The sequence below is a fragment of the Manis pentadactyla genome, chromosome 10, assembly GCF_030020395.1.
Source record: "Manis pentadactyla isolate mManPen7 chromosome 10, mManPen7.hap1, whole genome shotgun sequence".
NCBI lineage: Eukaryota > Metazoa > Chordata > Mammalia > Pholidota > Manidae > Manis > Manis pentadactyla.
In genome coordinates this window covers 93,438,542-93,454,837 of record NC_080028.1, presented here as the reverse complement: position 1 = coordinate 93,454,837, position 16,296 = coordinate 93,438,542, and the positions used below count along the sequence as shown (strand labels likewise).

The 16,296-nt window shown below is 47.9% G+C and overlaps 1 protein-coding gene across 1 annotated transcript; it reads left to right on the top strand.

The window, feature by feature from the left end:
- Positions 1 to 2,144: 2,144 nt before the first annotated feature.
- CLDN3 (claudin 3) lies at positions 2,145 to 3,392 on the top strand. The gene has a single exon (XM_036887386.2). It carries the CDS (start codon positions 2,373 to 2,375, stop codon positions 3,021 to 3,023), a length of 651 nt encoding a protein of 216 aa, XP_036743281.1. The 5' UTR covers positions 2,145 to 2,372; the 3' UTR covers positions 3,024 to 3,392.
- Positions 3,393 to 16,296: the final 12,904 nt, after the last annotated feature.

The following is a 16,296-nucleotide window of genomic DNA, read 5'->3' as shown; positions in this document are numbered from 1 at the left end:
CACGCAATTCAGAATAAGACCCTTCTCACAGATGAGAAAACTGAGGCTTAAGGTGGGAAAGGACTCACTCAAGGTCACACAGCTGGTGAGAGGGGAGCTGGGCTCAAATTCAGTTCTGTCCAACTAAACCCCACACAATTTCACTGTACAGTTGCACATCCCATCCTGGTTGTTTTCTGGTTGATGATACACTTACCTCTGTCCATTCTCATCCCAGCTCTGTGAGGTAGGGCCTGTCAAGAACATTTTCCTCGTACTACAGAAAGGGAAACTGAAGCTACTAAGAGAGGTGATGTGACTTTCCTCAGCCTCAAAGCAAGAGACAGAGCTCACAGCACCCACCCTGCCCACAGACACAACAAGCAGGGATCCCCAATCCTAAACCCAGCCACCCTGCCTGGGGTTTCTGCCTCTCTTCTGGCCCAAAGCCACCACCACTAACCAGAAACTAGCAGCCAGCACTCCCCTGAAGCAGACCTGGGCTACAATGAACTTCTGCCAGGGCAGCCCCCACCCAGCACCAGCTGAGCCCTCTGGCAGGGCACTCCCAGCCCTGCCCAGCCCAGCCCCAACAAGTTCAGCCCAAGACCTTTGCCCCTGCAAGAAGTAGGACCCTGGTTTCCATGGGCCTCTGGCCCTGTTTACCTTACTTTTCTGTCACCAGGATTGGGCACTTACAGAAGGGACACAGCCTGTATGCCTGTTATCTGAGAGATACGGAGCAAACCAGAAAAACCCCTACTCCCAGCTCAGTGAGGTCTCTCATCTCGCTTGGGAGTGCCCTTGGTCCTACTAGATTGCACAGCTCCCAGATTCTGGTCACCTGGTAGTATCCTGTTACCTGGCACTGATGCCCAGGCATGTAAGGTTGCAGGAACACAAGAACCTGATGTCCATCCTTCCTTCAAGTCACTAAATCAACGTTCTTGAGTACCCAGCAGTGTTCTAGGCAATGGAAATGTCACAGTGAATAAAACCGGCAGAAGTTCTTGCCTGTTTGGGGACATTTTGGATGTCCCAGTGGAGCTGGCATACTGGAGCAGAGAAAGAATGAAAAATAAATAAGACATATGGTGTTAAATGCTAAGGAGAATATAAAGTATGAAAAGGGGACAGGTGACTGTGGAGTGACTACCTGCGATTTTAAGCAGTGTGGTCAGGGAAGCCCTCACAGGGAGCAAAATTCTGAAAGAGGGAAGGAGGGTGCCTGTGGCCATCTTGTAAGTGTCCCATGCAGAGGACGCCACAAGCACAGGGGTCCTGAAGTGGGAGCAGATGGCATACCTGAGCTGGAGTGAGGGGTTAGAGAGTGGGCAGGAGGCAGATCTGGTACGGGCGCAAGGTCATTGCAGGTGACATCTCCGACCTCCCACTTTGGTCTGGTTCAAATCTTCCACTACCATTTCATTAAGATGGATCAGGGGACGGACTTGGGCACAGAGGGAGGCTCTATGAGGGCAGGAGACTCAATTCTGAGAGGGGAGAGCAGCTCCACAGTGGCACCCCGGATCACTGCCAGAGATAAAAGCTATGGGGGCTGCAGCGGGGCTGGAGGAGAATCTGAACTGCACTGGTTCGGGGGCATCCGGGTGCCTTTGTCAGAGGACGGGTCCCTGGCTTCGGAGCTCAGACCTCCAGGGTGGCCCAGCCATGGGCCTGGATCGTGCGGGCGATGAGGCGGAGGGACCGAGGAGCAGTGCACAGCTCCTGGGACAGCCGCCCACTCCAGGAAACAGTCGCAGCCACGCCCACACGGGGCCCTTCCCGGGCCCGCGGAACCCGGGCAGTTGGCAGCGCCCCCTTCCCCAGCTGCTCATGCCAGATGCGGGGGGTGGGGGGTCAGGGAGTGCCATGAAGACTGTGATTTGCACCCCATCCCTGGACAGCCGCAGGGTAAGTTGTGTCCCACTGAGGAACAAGGAGCGAGGGGCGGGGGAGCAGCTCCCGGCCCCGCCCCCTGAGGGCACCCCCACCCCCTCGCCGGGCGCCACTCCTGGCCAAGCCCTTCCTCCCAAGGCGCTCCGTGAAGGTGGGAAGAGGGGCCACGTCACTGTCCCCAGGAAGAGCACGGCTCCGCCCACTCTTGCCCCCGGCGGAGCGCCGGGCACCGAACTAATACTAACCAGCCTCAGCCCAGGGCCAGCCCAGTTGCCGCCGCGCGCCCGCAAAGCACAGGCAGGTGCAGGCGCAGCCGCGGCGCCAGCGGGCAGAGCGGAGCGGTTAGCGCGCGCGCCGTCCGGGCGTCTGTCCGTCAGTCTGTCGGAACATCTCTCCGTCGGCGCGCCGCAGCTCCCGCCCAGGCCCCGCGGCCCCGGCCCCTAGCAGTCCCGCACCCGCAGCCGCCTGGCGGAGCCGGCTTTGACGCGGCAGCCATGTCCATGGGCCTGGAGATCACGGGCACCTCGCTGGCGGTGCTGGGCTGGCTGAGCACCATCGTGTGCTGCGCGCTGCCCATGTGGCGCGTGACGGCCTTCATCGGCAGCAACATCATCACGGCGCAGACCATCTGGGAGGGCCTGTGGATGAACTGCGTGGTGCAGAGCACCGGCCAGATGCAGTGCAAGGTGTATGACTCGCTGCTGGCGCTGCCGCAGGACCTGCAGGCGGCCCGCGCCCTCATTGTCGTCGCCATCCTCCTAACTGCCTTCGGGCTCCTCGTGGCGCTCGTGGGCGCCCAGTGCACCAACTGCGTGCAGGACGACTCGGCCAAGGCCAAGATCACCATTGTGGCGGGCGTGCTTTTCCTGCTAGCGGCCTTGCTCACCCTGGTTCCGGTGTCCTGGTCGGCCAACACCATCATCCGGGACTTCTACAACCCGCTGGTGCCCGAGGCGCAGAAGCGCGAGATGGGCGCCGGCCTGTACGTGGGCTGGGCGGCCGCGGCGCTGCAGCTGCTGGGGGGCTCGTTGCTCTGCTGTTCTTGCCCACCCCGCGAGAAGTACGCGCCCGCCAAGATCATCTACTCCGCGCCGCGTTCAGTTGGACTCGGGAGCACCGCCTACGACCGCAAGGACTACGTCTGAGGGGGCGGCCGCGAGGAGACCCCACCATCCCCACGATATGGGGCGCCCACCAGTCAAGCGTGCAGCCTCGCATCGGAGACCAGCCAACCCCAGATGCCAGGCAGCTCTCTCGCTGGACTGAAAGGGGCCAGCCCGGCGCCCCTTTCCCTAGCTGCCATCCCTCCGCCAGCTGGGGAGCGGGACTGTGGCACCCAGGGACCAGCCCGCGGGGACAGTGAAACCTCGCGCCCCTCTGGAACGCGGGACTGGGTTGGCCGCCACTATTTGCCTGCCCCGTCGGGCTGCGGCCCCAAAACCTGCGTTGAGCAGGGACTGGAAGCCTTGAAAAGGGCCACTTGATATTTGTCAATAAAAGCCTTTCGTTTTGCAGTTGCCGGTGCCTCCTTGTCCTGAGCGCCTCCCTGCAGAGCGTCCCCACTCCCCCCAAGGATCGGCCTTGGCTGGATTCTGCCCAGCTGCCCAGGATCAAGCTCAGAGAGAAACAGAGGTTCTGTAACCGAGAAGTGAGGTGGTAAACGGAGCTGGGTGCTTCCTAGGTGGTCATTTGATCCACTCACAGGGAATTCTGACAAGGAAGGCCAACCTAGAGAGGCGGGCCAAGCACCTGCAGCACCTTGTGCGGAGAGCCATGGGGAAGTGGGAGGAGGGTGTCAGGGACCCTCTGCTCAAGGCTGTGCCCTTTGGGTTTGTGCTTGGAGCATGGGTCTTCCACTGTGCAGCTGCACCCCAGAATCTCCCCTGTGCCATATGAAAGAACACACTCAATGTTATGATTTCATATTTGGAAGAGGAGAACAAAAAGACCTATTGTTTTTCATAAAACACACACCCAAAAGTAAAACTGGAATCTTCTCACCTGCAGGAGAGATGAGAGAGGATGACCCTTAAGGGAGGGAAAGAGGGGGGATACAGAACCCTCTGGTGACACTCCACCAGTGCTTGAGGTAAACAAGTTTGGAAGTATCTGCATCTTAGACAAGGTGGAGGGGGTCCCGGCAGCAGAAAAGGGGGCCTGTGTCCAGATCCAGGAAGAGACTCCACATGGCTGGCTAGACAGCAAGGTAACAGGAAGTAGCAATGTGGCCCAGGGGCCCAGAGGAGGCCAAGTCATAGTTTCATGTGCAGAAGCACAGACTTTTGGACTTTACTCTGATTTTGGGGAGTCATGGAAGGAATGTACCTGGTCAGATTTATGCTCAAATAACCTCTCTAGCCTCCATGTAACTGGGATTCAAGGAGGGAGATGAAGGCAGGGAAGCAATCTGAGAGGCTATGCAGCCACCCCCTTGTGAGATGCCAGAAATAAGGCAGGAACAGTGGGGCTGGGGGCAGGGACATTGGGAGGCTGGTAAGGAAGCCATGAGCAGGGCTGGAGAACCATCTGGATATGTGGGGTGAGGAAGAGGGAAGAACTAGGATAAGCCCAATTTTCTGCCTTAGGTTGCAGAATGGATGGTGGTACCATTTACCAAAATAGGAGACCAGGTTGCTGTACAGAGTCTGGCAAGCCTGTGGGACCGCTAGACAGATGGCCAGGAAGTGGCAGGGCATATATAGAGATCTGGAACTCAGGAGTGGTAAACTTGGCAGTTGTTAGGATATAGGTGACAACTGAAACCAGGAGAATAGATGAGGTCAGTCTAGAAACCAAAGAGAAAGGATTTCAATAGGCGGGTGTTAGCAACATCATCTGAGGCTGCAGAAGTGGTCAGGCAAGATGAGGCCTGATGAATAACCATGGGACTAAAAACAGCAAGGTGGTCACCACAGTGGCCTTAGCAAGAAGTGTACGGGCAGATGCAATGCAAGGAAAAGGGAATGGAAACTGTAGAACAAGAGGTTGCCTATAAAGGGAATCGAGGCAAAGTTAGCAACTTGATGGTGAGTGAGGGTCACAACACAGGTATTTGGGATTGGGGAGACTTGAAATTACTTCAAAGTTACTGTGTCTTGAGCTTCTTTGCTTACAGCAAAGGTAAAGCAAAAGATTCCAGCAGTAGCTAGATTTTTCAGTACAGTCCTTCACTTAGCCCTCCAGAATTCTCCTCTTGGTAAAGAATATCTTTATGTTGTCACCCTTCATGACCCAAGGAAGACAAAGTATATCTTTGAACCGTGAAAGGACCCTAGCTGTAGATCATTCTCTGTAAGATTCCAGGGAAGGATTTGGCTTTGTGACTGCTCTCTCTCCAAACTAGACCCCTTTGGGAGCCACCCTTCTAGCCTGGGGGGAAGGAAATAGACACTGAATTTAGGGTGGGGGGTGACTGATGGAGCTGGGTCCTAGGGAGAATTGGATAGAGTGGATGTGGGCTCAGGGAGAGTGGGGCTGAGAAAAAGGGGCAGAGTTCAGTAGGGGGGCTCTCTGAGAGGAGGGGCCCAATGGGGGGGTACTTAGTGCAGGGTAGGAAAGGTCAGAAAAAGAGGGGGCTTAGAAATAGGAGGTGAGGGGGAGGAAACAGAGAAGAGAACCGTCCTCTGGGCCTCTCTGGGGTTAGATTGGGGTAGTGGGTACAGAGGGCCAAGGTGTTGTATCTGCCTTCACCCCCTGATCCCTGGCCAGGGCACTCAGGCAGCTGGGTGGCCAAGTCAGAACTAAAGGGCACCAGGTGGCTTCTTTGTCCAAGAAAGCCCTGCAGACAGGAGCAAAGTTATTCATTTACCGCCAGCTTCAAGAGGACAGCCTGGACAGAATGGCTCCGGGCCACACTATGCCAGAGCAGCAGCCTGAGGCCCAGAGCCAACCCTCAGCACCCCCAAGCCAGAGGGGTGTGACAGAGAAGAAAGACAGACCCTCAGGTAGGGGGTCCCTCAGACCCTCCCTGGCTCTCTGGTCTCCCCCCAGCCTGGGCTCTCCTGGGGGTGCTGAGGGACCCCACTGTGCACCCCCGACATACACACACATCCCTGCCTCGCCTCAGGGTCTGTCCTAACTCAACCTCTTCTCACCTTTTCTGGAGGTGAGGGTCTAAACAGGGGTGATGCAGGATACACACCCTAAACTGAGGAGGGTCCCATGTGAGGGGGTCCCAGGGAGTCTTTGGATGGCTGGAGAAGAGAAAGGCATTGGTGTGCAGGAGCACCCGGGCCTGGGAGGCTGCCAGTTCTAGACCTGCTCCTTTTCCTGTGAGACCCAGCAATTCTCTTCCCCTTCCGGGTGTGAGCTTCTCCATCATTTTAACAAGGGGGTTGGACCACATGATCCATGAGGGCCCTTCTAACTTGTCCCTCCATCCCCATTTTGTTGTTGTTGTTATCATTAATCTACAATTACATGAAGAACATTATGTTTACTAGGGTCCCCCCTTCACCAAGTCCCCCCAACAAACCTCATTACAGTCATGGTCCATCAGCATATTAAGATGTTGTAGAATCACTACTTGTCTTCTCTGTGTTGCACAGCCCTCCCCATGCCCCCACACACACATTATACATGCTAATCGTAATACCCCCTTTCTTTTACCCCGCCCTTATCCCTCCCTTCCCTCCCATTCTCCCCAGTCCCTTTCCCTTTGGTAACTGTTAGTCCATTCTTGGGTTCTGTGATTCTGCTGCTGTTTTGTTCCTTCAGTTTTTCTTTGTTCTTATACTCCACATATGAGTGAAATCATTTGGTATTTGTCTTTCTCCGCCTGGCTTATTTCACTGAGCATAATACCCTCTAGCTCCATCCATGTTGTTGCAAATGGTAGGATTTGTTTCCTTCTTACGGCTGAATAATATTCCATTGTGTTTATGTACCACATCTTCTTTGTCCATTCATGTACTGATGGACACTTAGGTTGCTTCCATTTCTTGGCTATTGTAAATAGTGCAGCAATAAACATAGGGGTGCATCTGTCTTTTTCAAACTGGGCTGCTGCGTTCTTAGGGTAAATTCCTAAAAGTGGAATTCCTGGGTCAAATGGTATTTCTATTTTGAGCTTTTTGAGGAACCTCCAAACTGCATTCCATTCCATCCCCATTTTTATCCTTATCATGCCCTGCAGAGGAAAATTAGAACCAGATTTACCAGGAAAGCAGTTGACGCCTCTGAGCCTTTCTGCTCCTCTACAAAATGGGTGTGACCATACCACTGAGCTCTGTTGAGGATTAGCTGAGCCATTCTCGGAGTTCCCGTGCCACACACACTATGCTGTGTTGTTGTTTCCTGTCAGACCTGCCCACCAGATCATCTCCCAAGGTTAGGGGCACTGTCCTGAGCTTCACTGTGTCTACAGCACCTGGCACAGGCCAACACCTCTTTTTGGAATGAAAGCATGCCTGCGTGAGTGAAAAAGGACCTCAATTAATGGGAGTTGGTATTGTTACCATTTTTGGTGTATTCAACTAGGCATGAGCCTGGGAATATTAACAAGATGGCTGGGTAGTAAGACCCAAATCCACAGGCCTGGAGCCCCTGGCCAGGCCCCGGGGCTCATCCCACCCCACCTCCCACTGCTGTGTTGTGGGCCGCTCTGGCCTTGCCACACCTGTTCTAGCTCTTCCTCCTGTGAGACCAAAAGCCAAGTGCTTTATCAAACAAACACAGGGTTTATTGTGGCTTCCTCAAGGTCTGTGGCTGGCCTGGAAGAACAGACAGTACCTTCCTTCTCCCTCCCCTGCCAGCACCTCACTGAAGGTCTTCTGTGCCAAGACATGTATGCTCTGCAAAGCAGGTAAAGAAGAGAGGGTGAGCCGTGGCTCTGGTGCTTGCTGAGGGACCTGTGCTCACTCTCATCTGTAACAGATGTGATATTGTCCTTGTTCTACTGGGTCCCCACAAGAACCTTGCAAGGTAGGCTTTACACAACGAAGCCACCAAGGCTCACATGTTGATGAGACTGGACATCAGGCCCTACTACCTCCTGTCGATTACCAGCCCCTAAAGTGTCAATCTTGTCATTATTTCTAAATGTATCCAACTCCTTTCTTCCCCACTTGCACTGCTGTGACTCCAACCAGGCCACCACCATCTTTCTGTAAGAGCCTCAACAGGGTCTCCCACCTCCAGGCTCCATCCACACCCCCAAATCGGCTCTGCCCCTTTCCAAGCCACTAACCCGGGGACTGCCAAATGACTGAGTAACAAAGTCCTGAACCTGACCATGACACTCACTACTTAAAATTCCCCGTCTCCTACCTAAAAATGGCTCTTAGGGTCCCACTCTGACCCCACTGCAGCCTTAACAGCCCAGCAAGGGCAGAGCCATGGTTGCCTCTCAGTTTCTGCTTGCCCTCCCCATCTCCTCCCCACCCTAACCACCAGGGCCCAACCCTACCAGATGTCCTTCAGTTCCTCAAAACTCCTATGCTCTCTGGACCTGGGCCTCAGCACACCTTGTTCTCTCTACTTGGCACAGTTTCCCCACCTTCACCTCACCTCTCTTGGCAAGCTTAGAGGTCACTGCACATCTTAGCTGAGGGAAGCTTCCCTAACACTTAACCTGTCCCTAGAGAGTCCTGTCCATCCAGAACTACCATGACATTTGTCACTCTGTGCCAGAACCACTTCTTTTTTTCTTTTTCTTCCTTAAATAAAAGCAATCCCACAGCCTTTATTGTCACCTGGTAATAACATGAGCATAATCAAAACAATAGGAACAAATGTTTTAGACCAATACTCCCAACAAAGGACACCTGAAGAAACAAACATAGTGCCTTGTCTTCTGAATAATTTCTCACTTCACTGATCATTTCTAGTTGGAAACACTTTGAAGCAGAGTAACATTATCTCCTTTTAGCATGATTCGACCCCCTGGTTTTCTTTACTTTCTTTTAGAATGAATCTCTTCTGCATCATCTAATAGATGATTCAGAGATTCATCAAAGCCAATGAGACAGCCCTCTAGCCACACATTCACTTGCTCATAAAGCCACATCTGAATTCAAGATCTGTTTCGCAGGTATCTGAAGATGAGCTACACCATCACCTTCCACACTTTAGCCATGGCCATGCCACACCACTGTGGAAGCCCACGAAGACCACACTAACCCACCCATTACCACCCAGAGTCACCTCTTAACTTGTCTTTCTCTTGTGCTGAGACCATCAGTTCTGTTAGCAAGAGGCCCTGAGCATCCTGTTCACCTTTGTATGCCCCAAGCCTAGCAGAATGCCCAACATGGAGCTGACGCCCAGTAAAGGAGAGACAAGGTTCATAACCATGGTGTAGTTTGAAGAAGAAACTGACTACATCTTATGTACAATCAAGGAACATCAGGTTGGTTCTAGAAGAGTTCAGAGATCACAAAGAGCTGCAATAGTCTGAGAAGGCTTTGTGGAGGGGTCCCTGGACCAGGTCTTACATGTATCCACCTCCTTTCTTCAATAAGTAGTTGGGCAGAGCTAAAAGGAAAAGGCTTTCCAGGCAGGAGTCACTGACTGGGCAAAGACAAGGAGGCAGGCACAAGAATAATATATACGGGCGTGGCCAATGGCTGACCTGGTTGAAGAAGAACGTTCCTATATAGGACAGTAAGAGAAAAGGTCGAAAAAAATGAATAGGGACATTGAATTACAATTCAATCCAAATTTCTCTGCCTGATATCCCAAGACCTTCATTGCCTCCTTACCAGACCCAACAATGGAGCCACTTGGTGCTGTTCCCCAAAGAACATCCTGCTGTTCAGCAGCCACAATTTTACTATCCCTGTTCTTCCACCTTCACTTCTGTCCAAGTTCTGATCATCACTGAGAAATTGGTGGTTCACTGGAAATTCCAATGGCTTAAAAGTCCAACAACAAATCAAAGAAACAAAAACCTATGGCAGAACCAAAAGACAAGGCAGAAAATATTTTTATAAGATTGAAATGAGGAAAGCTCCCTAAACAAGACACAAACCCCAGAAGGAATAAAAGAAAAGAGAACTAGATTTGAGTGCATAAAAAATGTAAAATAAGTGAACAATCTGAAAAGGAATTCAACAATTTCATTTATAATTTATCCAAAATGAATCAAATACTCAATACAAACCTAACCAAGGAGGCAAAAGACTTGTATGCTGAAAACGACAAAACATTACCAAAAGAAATTTTAAAAAACAAAAATAAATGGAGGGGTACCCTATATTCGTGGGTTGGAAAACTTAAAATTGCTAAGACGTCCATACTACCCAAAGTGATCTACAGATGCAATGCAATCCTTATCAAAATCCCAGTAGTAGTTTTTTCAGAAATAGAAAAATTCATCCTAAAATTCATATGGTATCTCAAGGGACCCTAAGTAGCAAATACAGAAGAACAAAGTTGGAGTACCCACACTTCTGGATTTTAAAACATATCATAAAGCTACAGTAATCAAAACAGTGTAGTACTGGCATACAGACAGACAAGTAGACCAATAAAAACAGAATTGAGAACTCAGAAATAAGCTCTTGCATATATGGTCGAACGATTTTCAACAAGGGTACCAAGAATACCCAATGAGGAAGGGACAGTCTCTCCAAAAAATGGTGCTTAGGAAAATTGGATATCCACATGCAGAAGAATTACCTAACACCATATACAAAACTAACCCAAAATGGATCAAAAATCAAAACATAGAAGCTACAAGTATAAAACTCTTAGAAGAAAGCACAGGGCAAAAGTTCACAACACTGGATTTGGCAATGATTTCTTGGATATGACATCAAAGGCACAAGAAACAAAAGAAAAAAATAGACAAGTTGGACTTGATAAAAATTCAAAACTTTGTGTATAAAAGGACAATGTGAACAGAGTGAAAACACAACCCATAGACTGGGAGAAAACATTTGCAAATAATAATATTCAGAATATATAGAGATCTCCTGAAATGCTACAAAAAAAATTCAAAAATGGTCAAAGGACTTGGGTAGAAGCTCCTACAAAGAAGATATATAAGATACATGAATGGTCAATAAGCACTTGGGAAGATACTCAACATTATGCATCATTAGCGAAATGCAAATCAAAACCACGATGAGAAATCACTTCACACCCTTCTTGTATCAAAAGAGAGAAAGAAAAGAAAGAAAGAAAGGATCCAATAGAATAACTGACCAAGGAGAGGAAGCAACGAGTAAAAGAAATATTTTAACAAGGAAAAAATCAGTGAGCATGTTTGATGTCTTGATCTGGGTGACAGTTACCTGACTGTATATTCATGTCAAAATTTATCAAGCTGTACACTAAGATTGCACCTTTTATTTTAGGTACCTCAATATAAAAAAAAAATTAAGTTCCAAAATACACACATACCCATCTCCCACCTTTAAAAAATGAAATAAAGTAGGATTAAGTTAAAAAATGAATTTAATAGAATTATTCTGCTAATAAACAGGAAAATATGCAAAACTTCCTTATAAAACAATATTTCTCTGAATTCTCTAAATTAAACAAGTTTTTTTTCCACTTTCAGGTATTGGCAAACTTGGAAGACCAATTGTATCACAGGGGACCTGGCAGGAAACAGCACGCTGGATTTTAAAGAGACTTTATTGAAGGGACTATGGACAGAGAGGTATGAATAGTGTTAAGGGATTCAGTAATGGAGACTGAGGTATCAGGCAACAACAATGGGAAGACATTACTGCCCCCAGGCCCAAAGAAGCAAAGAGAGGAAACCAAGTTACAGGAGCCTGGTTGAAAGACAGAGGCATGGCAAAGGGGTTCTGGACAGAAGCCATAGCAAAGCAGGGAGCCACGGGAGACACAAGCAGCACAGCAACTCTCTCATCTCACCCTCAAGCCAGAAGGCAAGGATGATACAGTCTGTAAAAGACAGCCTCCCAGAAGCACAGAGAAAAGCAGAGAATGGATCTGGGGACAACAAGCAGCATTTTGATGATAACCCATCTGAGAAAAAATAGTAATAGTTAACAATTTTTAAACACAAGTATTGAGTGTCTAGTTGTATTATTATCTTCATCCCCATTTTACAGATAGGAAAACTGAGGCACAGGAATGCTATACTATTTGCCCAGAGTTCACACAGATATTACACAGAGGTGCTGGCCCACTAAAGCCCAGGTTCACTAATCACTGCACTCCCCTGCCTCTTTTGTTTTCCTCCTCCCCTGTTGGTGAAGCATATATTGATAAACAATTTGGGAGGACAGTTTGACTCCTTTAAAAAACTAAGTACCTTATAAATAAAAAAATGATCTGACCCAGCAAGTCTATTTCCAGGTAACTTTGTTCAGAAACACACAGTGTGCAAGGAGATGGAATATTCATTTCATGCAGTATAACTGGAACAGTCCCACCCCCAGCTCCAAGGATATTTCCTGCTTAGATTAAGCCAGTCACGGTGGCTGGTCTCTTTCCCTCTATGGTGGTTGGTGTAGAGGGAGCATGTGACACTTCCAGCCAAAAAGGCAGGAGAGAAGGTCTGTTATGGGGCAGAAGAGCCGGGCCTCCACATTCCTACGAGTGAGAGTATCCCATCTACTCCAGGATATTGTCCTCTCAGGTGGTAGCATATGGAATTCTATCACCATCTTAAACCCCAAAGAGAATGAGCCTGAGGATAAGGACAATGATGGGGACATCAGTCTGGAGAGGAGGAACCTGGAACCCTGGAAACCTTTTCTATCCAGTAACTGGCTCCTCCCTGGGGCCCTCAAGTTACTCTAGATCTCTGAGTGTGGGAGATGGTGACTTTTTTATTGCTTAAGCCAGTTCAACTTGGAGTTTCCAGCAAAAATGCCCTAACCAGTACAACTAGGCTGCCATTAAAAAAGGAATCAAGTACAATGTTACTTGTGAAGTAGTCTTGCAGAAAAATTAAAATAATAAATAAACAAATAAATAAAATCTGAATCTGATCGATTTTCTCGATCCAATATCTACTTAAAACACATGCAAGAGAGAGAACACAGTGACACAGAATACAGCCAGAAAAATCCAGATGTGGAGAACTCAAGGACAAACTGGGTTCTTCAATAGAAAAAAAAAATCAAGGAAAAAATGAGATGGAAAGAACTTATAGATCAAAAGAGATTTAAAAGACATATCAACAACCAAAACTGCACAGCTACATGTAAGAGAATGAAATTGGATTGTTGTCTAACTCCAAACACAAAAGTAAACTCAAAATGGATCAAAGACCTGAATAAGTCATGAAAACATAACACTCTTAGAAGAAAACACAGGCAAAAGTCTCTTGAATATAAACATGAGCAATTTTTTCTTGAATACATCTCCTTGGACAAGGGAAACAAAATCAACAATGAACAAATGGGACTACAGCAAACTAAAAAGCTTCTGTACAGCAAAGAACACCATCAGTAGAACAAAAAGCCATCCTATGGTATGGGAGAATATATTCATAAACGACATATCCGATAAGGGGTTAATATCCAAACTATATAAAGAGTTCACATGCCTCAACACCCAAAAAGCAAATGACCCAATTAAAAAATGGGCAGGGGATCTGAAGAGACACTTCTCCAAAGAAGAAATTCAGATAGCCCACAGGCACATGAGAAGATGCTCCATATTGCAAATAATTGGGGAAATGCAAATTAAAACCACAATGGGATATCACCTCACATCAGTTAGGATGGCCAACATCCAAAAGACAAGGAACAATAAATGCTGGCAAGGATGCGGAGAAAGGGGAACCCTCCTACACTGCTGGTGGGAATGTAAATTGGTTCAACTATGGTGGAAAGCAATAAGGAGGTTCCTCAAAAAAACTAAAAATAGAAACACCATTTGACCTGGGAATTCCACTCCTAGGAATTTACCAGAAGAAAACAAGATCCCAGATTCAAAAAGACAGATGCACCCCTATGTTTATCACAACACTATTTACAATAGCCAAGACATGGAAGCAACCTAAGTGTCCATCAGTAGATGAATGGATAAAGAAGATGGGGTACATATACACAATGGAATATTATTCAGCCATAAGAAAGAAACAAATTCTACCATTTGCAACAACATGGATGGAGCTAGAGGGTATTATGCTCAGTGAAATAGCCAGGCGGAGAAAGACAAGTGCCAAATGACTTCACTCATTTGTGGAGTATAACAACAAAGCAAAGCTGAAAGAACAAAACAGCAGCAGACTCACAAACTCCAAGAAGGGACTAGCAGTTACCAAAGGGAAACGGAGTAGGGAGGATGGGTGTGGAGGGAGGGAGAAGGGGATTAAAGGGTATTATGATCAGCACACATAATGTAGGGGGGGACACAAAGAAGACAAGTAGTGACTCTACAGCATCTTACTACAGTGATGGGCAGTGAATGAAATGGGGTATGTGGGGGGGACTTGATAATATGGGTGAATGTCGTGACCACAATGTTGCTCATGTGAAACCTTCATAAGACTGCATATCAATGATACCTTAATAAATAAAATTAAATTAAAAAGACATACCAACCAGTCACAGCTGTGGACATTAATTGGTTCCTGATTCAGACTGTTAAAGTTTATGGCATTTATAAGACAATTAGAAATCTGAACACTGAGTGGATAATTGATAATGTTAGGGAATTACTACTTTTTAAAGCTTATAAACGATAAGGTGGTTTAAGTTTTAAAACCAAAAATGTCCTTACCTTTGAGGCATACATACTGAAATATTTATAGATGAAATGATATGATGTCTGAGATTTACTTCAAAATAATGCACAAGTGGAAGAAGAGATATATGGGGTGCAGATCAAACAAAACTAGCTTTGAGTTGATTGTTGTTGAAGCTGGGGGGATGGGTACATGGGGGCTCCCATTCCATCTCCTTTCATATATATTTACAATGTTTCATAATAAAAAGTGTTGCTCAGAAATAGCTTCTTTCTCCTGCATTATCAAATTCCAGCCCCTTTCTACTACACCCTTCACAGAAGCATGTAAACTTATTTGAGAATCTCTCAACTTGAAAAAAAAAATGTTTCTTGGACTTCCCACCTCCAAACAGATGCCACCACATTCCTCTGTCACCTGCTCAAGAGTTATCCTCACCCTTAATTTCACTCCCTCCCTGCCCACATGCCAGTCAGCCACTCCTGTCTGCTCCTGCCCTGTCCTCACCACTCTGCACTGCTCTTGGCAAGGCTCCCAGTGGCCTCCAGGTTGCCAGGACCAACGGTCACAGTCACGGTCATTTTTCTATCCAGAGTTTACTAGCACTCTCAGCCACTTTTGATACAGGTGATTGCTCCCTCCTCCTGAGAAAACTTACTTCTCCAGCCTTTTGTGACACCACCCATACCTGGTAGTGCTCCCACTCAGGCCACTCCTCCATCTCACTTCCCAGGTCCTCCTCCCTCCTCTACCTGACTCCAAGGCTCCTCTATCCTGGACCCTCTTCTCTTCCTCCAATGCATACTTGTCCCCTTTGATTCTGGCCATTTCCCATAGCTTTCACATGCTCTGGCTCCCGGACTTCTCCTCTGGGCTCCCTACTCAAGCGTCCAGCTGCCTCCTTGGATACCACGGAAGGCAGTGGTTAACAGTGTGACCCAGCAGCTTCCAAGCTATGTGATGTTGGGCAATTAATTAACCTCTCTGTGGCTCAATTCTCTCAGCTAAAAGGGAGGGATTGTAAATACTCCATGGACCATCACACAGTCATTACGTAGATTAAATGAGTTAATGGACAGAAAGCACTTAGAACAGTGCTTGGCACAAGTTAAGCACTCAATAAATTGTAACTATTATGATAGCTCCTGGGCACCTCAAACTTACCATGCCTCAGGTGGAACTCTAGGTCCCCCCCACTAGTTGCCTGTAGAGGAGGAAAAAAAAAAAGTTCCTCTCCAACTTTCCCCATCTCAGTAAATGGCACAGCTACTCACCCATGTGTTCAGTCCAGAAACCTGGGAGATGCCCTTGATTCCTTCCTTTTCCTCATCACCATCTTCCTGTCTACCCATCCAGTTCTTCATCAAGCTCTCTTAATTCTAACTCCAAAATATATTTCAAATCTATCTCCTTTTTTCTCTACCTCCACCACCTCCCAGTCAAAAGTTGCCATAATATTCCAACTGGACAACTGCAATAGCCTCTCAGCTTATCTGTCTCTCCACCTTCCCCTTTGCAGCCAAATAGTCCTATACAAATGTAAATCACGCCTCTTCCTGCTTAAAACCTTCACTGGCTCTCATTTCTCTTTATGGCAAACCTCCTACCAGGTCCCTGCTTAGACCAACCCCAGACTACCTCATATATGCATTTCTCCCCTCCCTTTCTCTGCTCCAGCTCCCACTGCCTTCCTCTCTCTTCCTCTAACAAGACAAAGTCTTGTTAGACCTTAGGGCCTTTGCACATGCTATTTCCACTGCCTAGAACACTTTTCCCCCTGGTGTTCATATTGTTGCTGT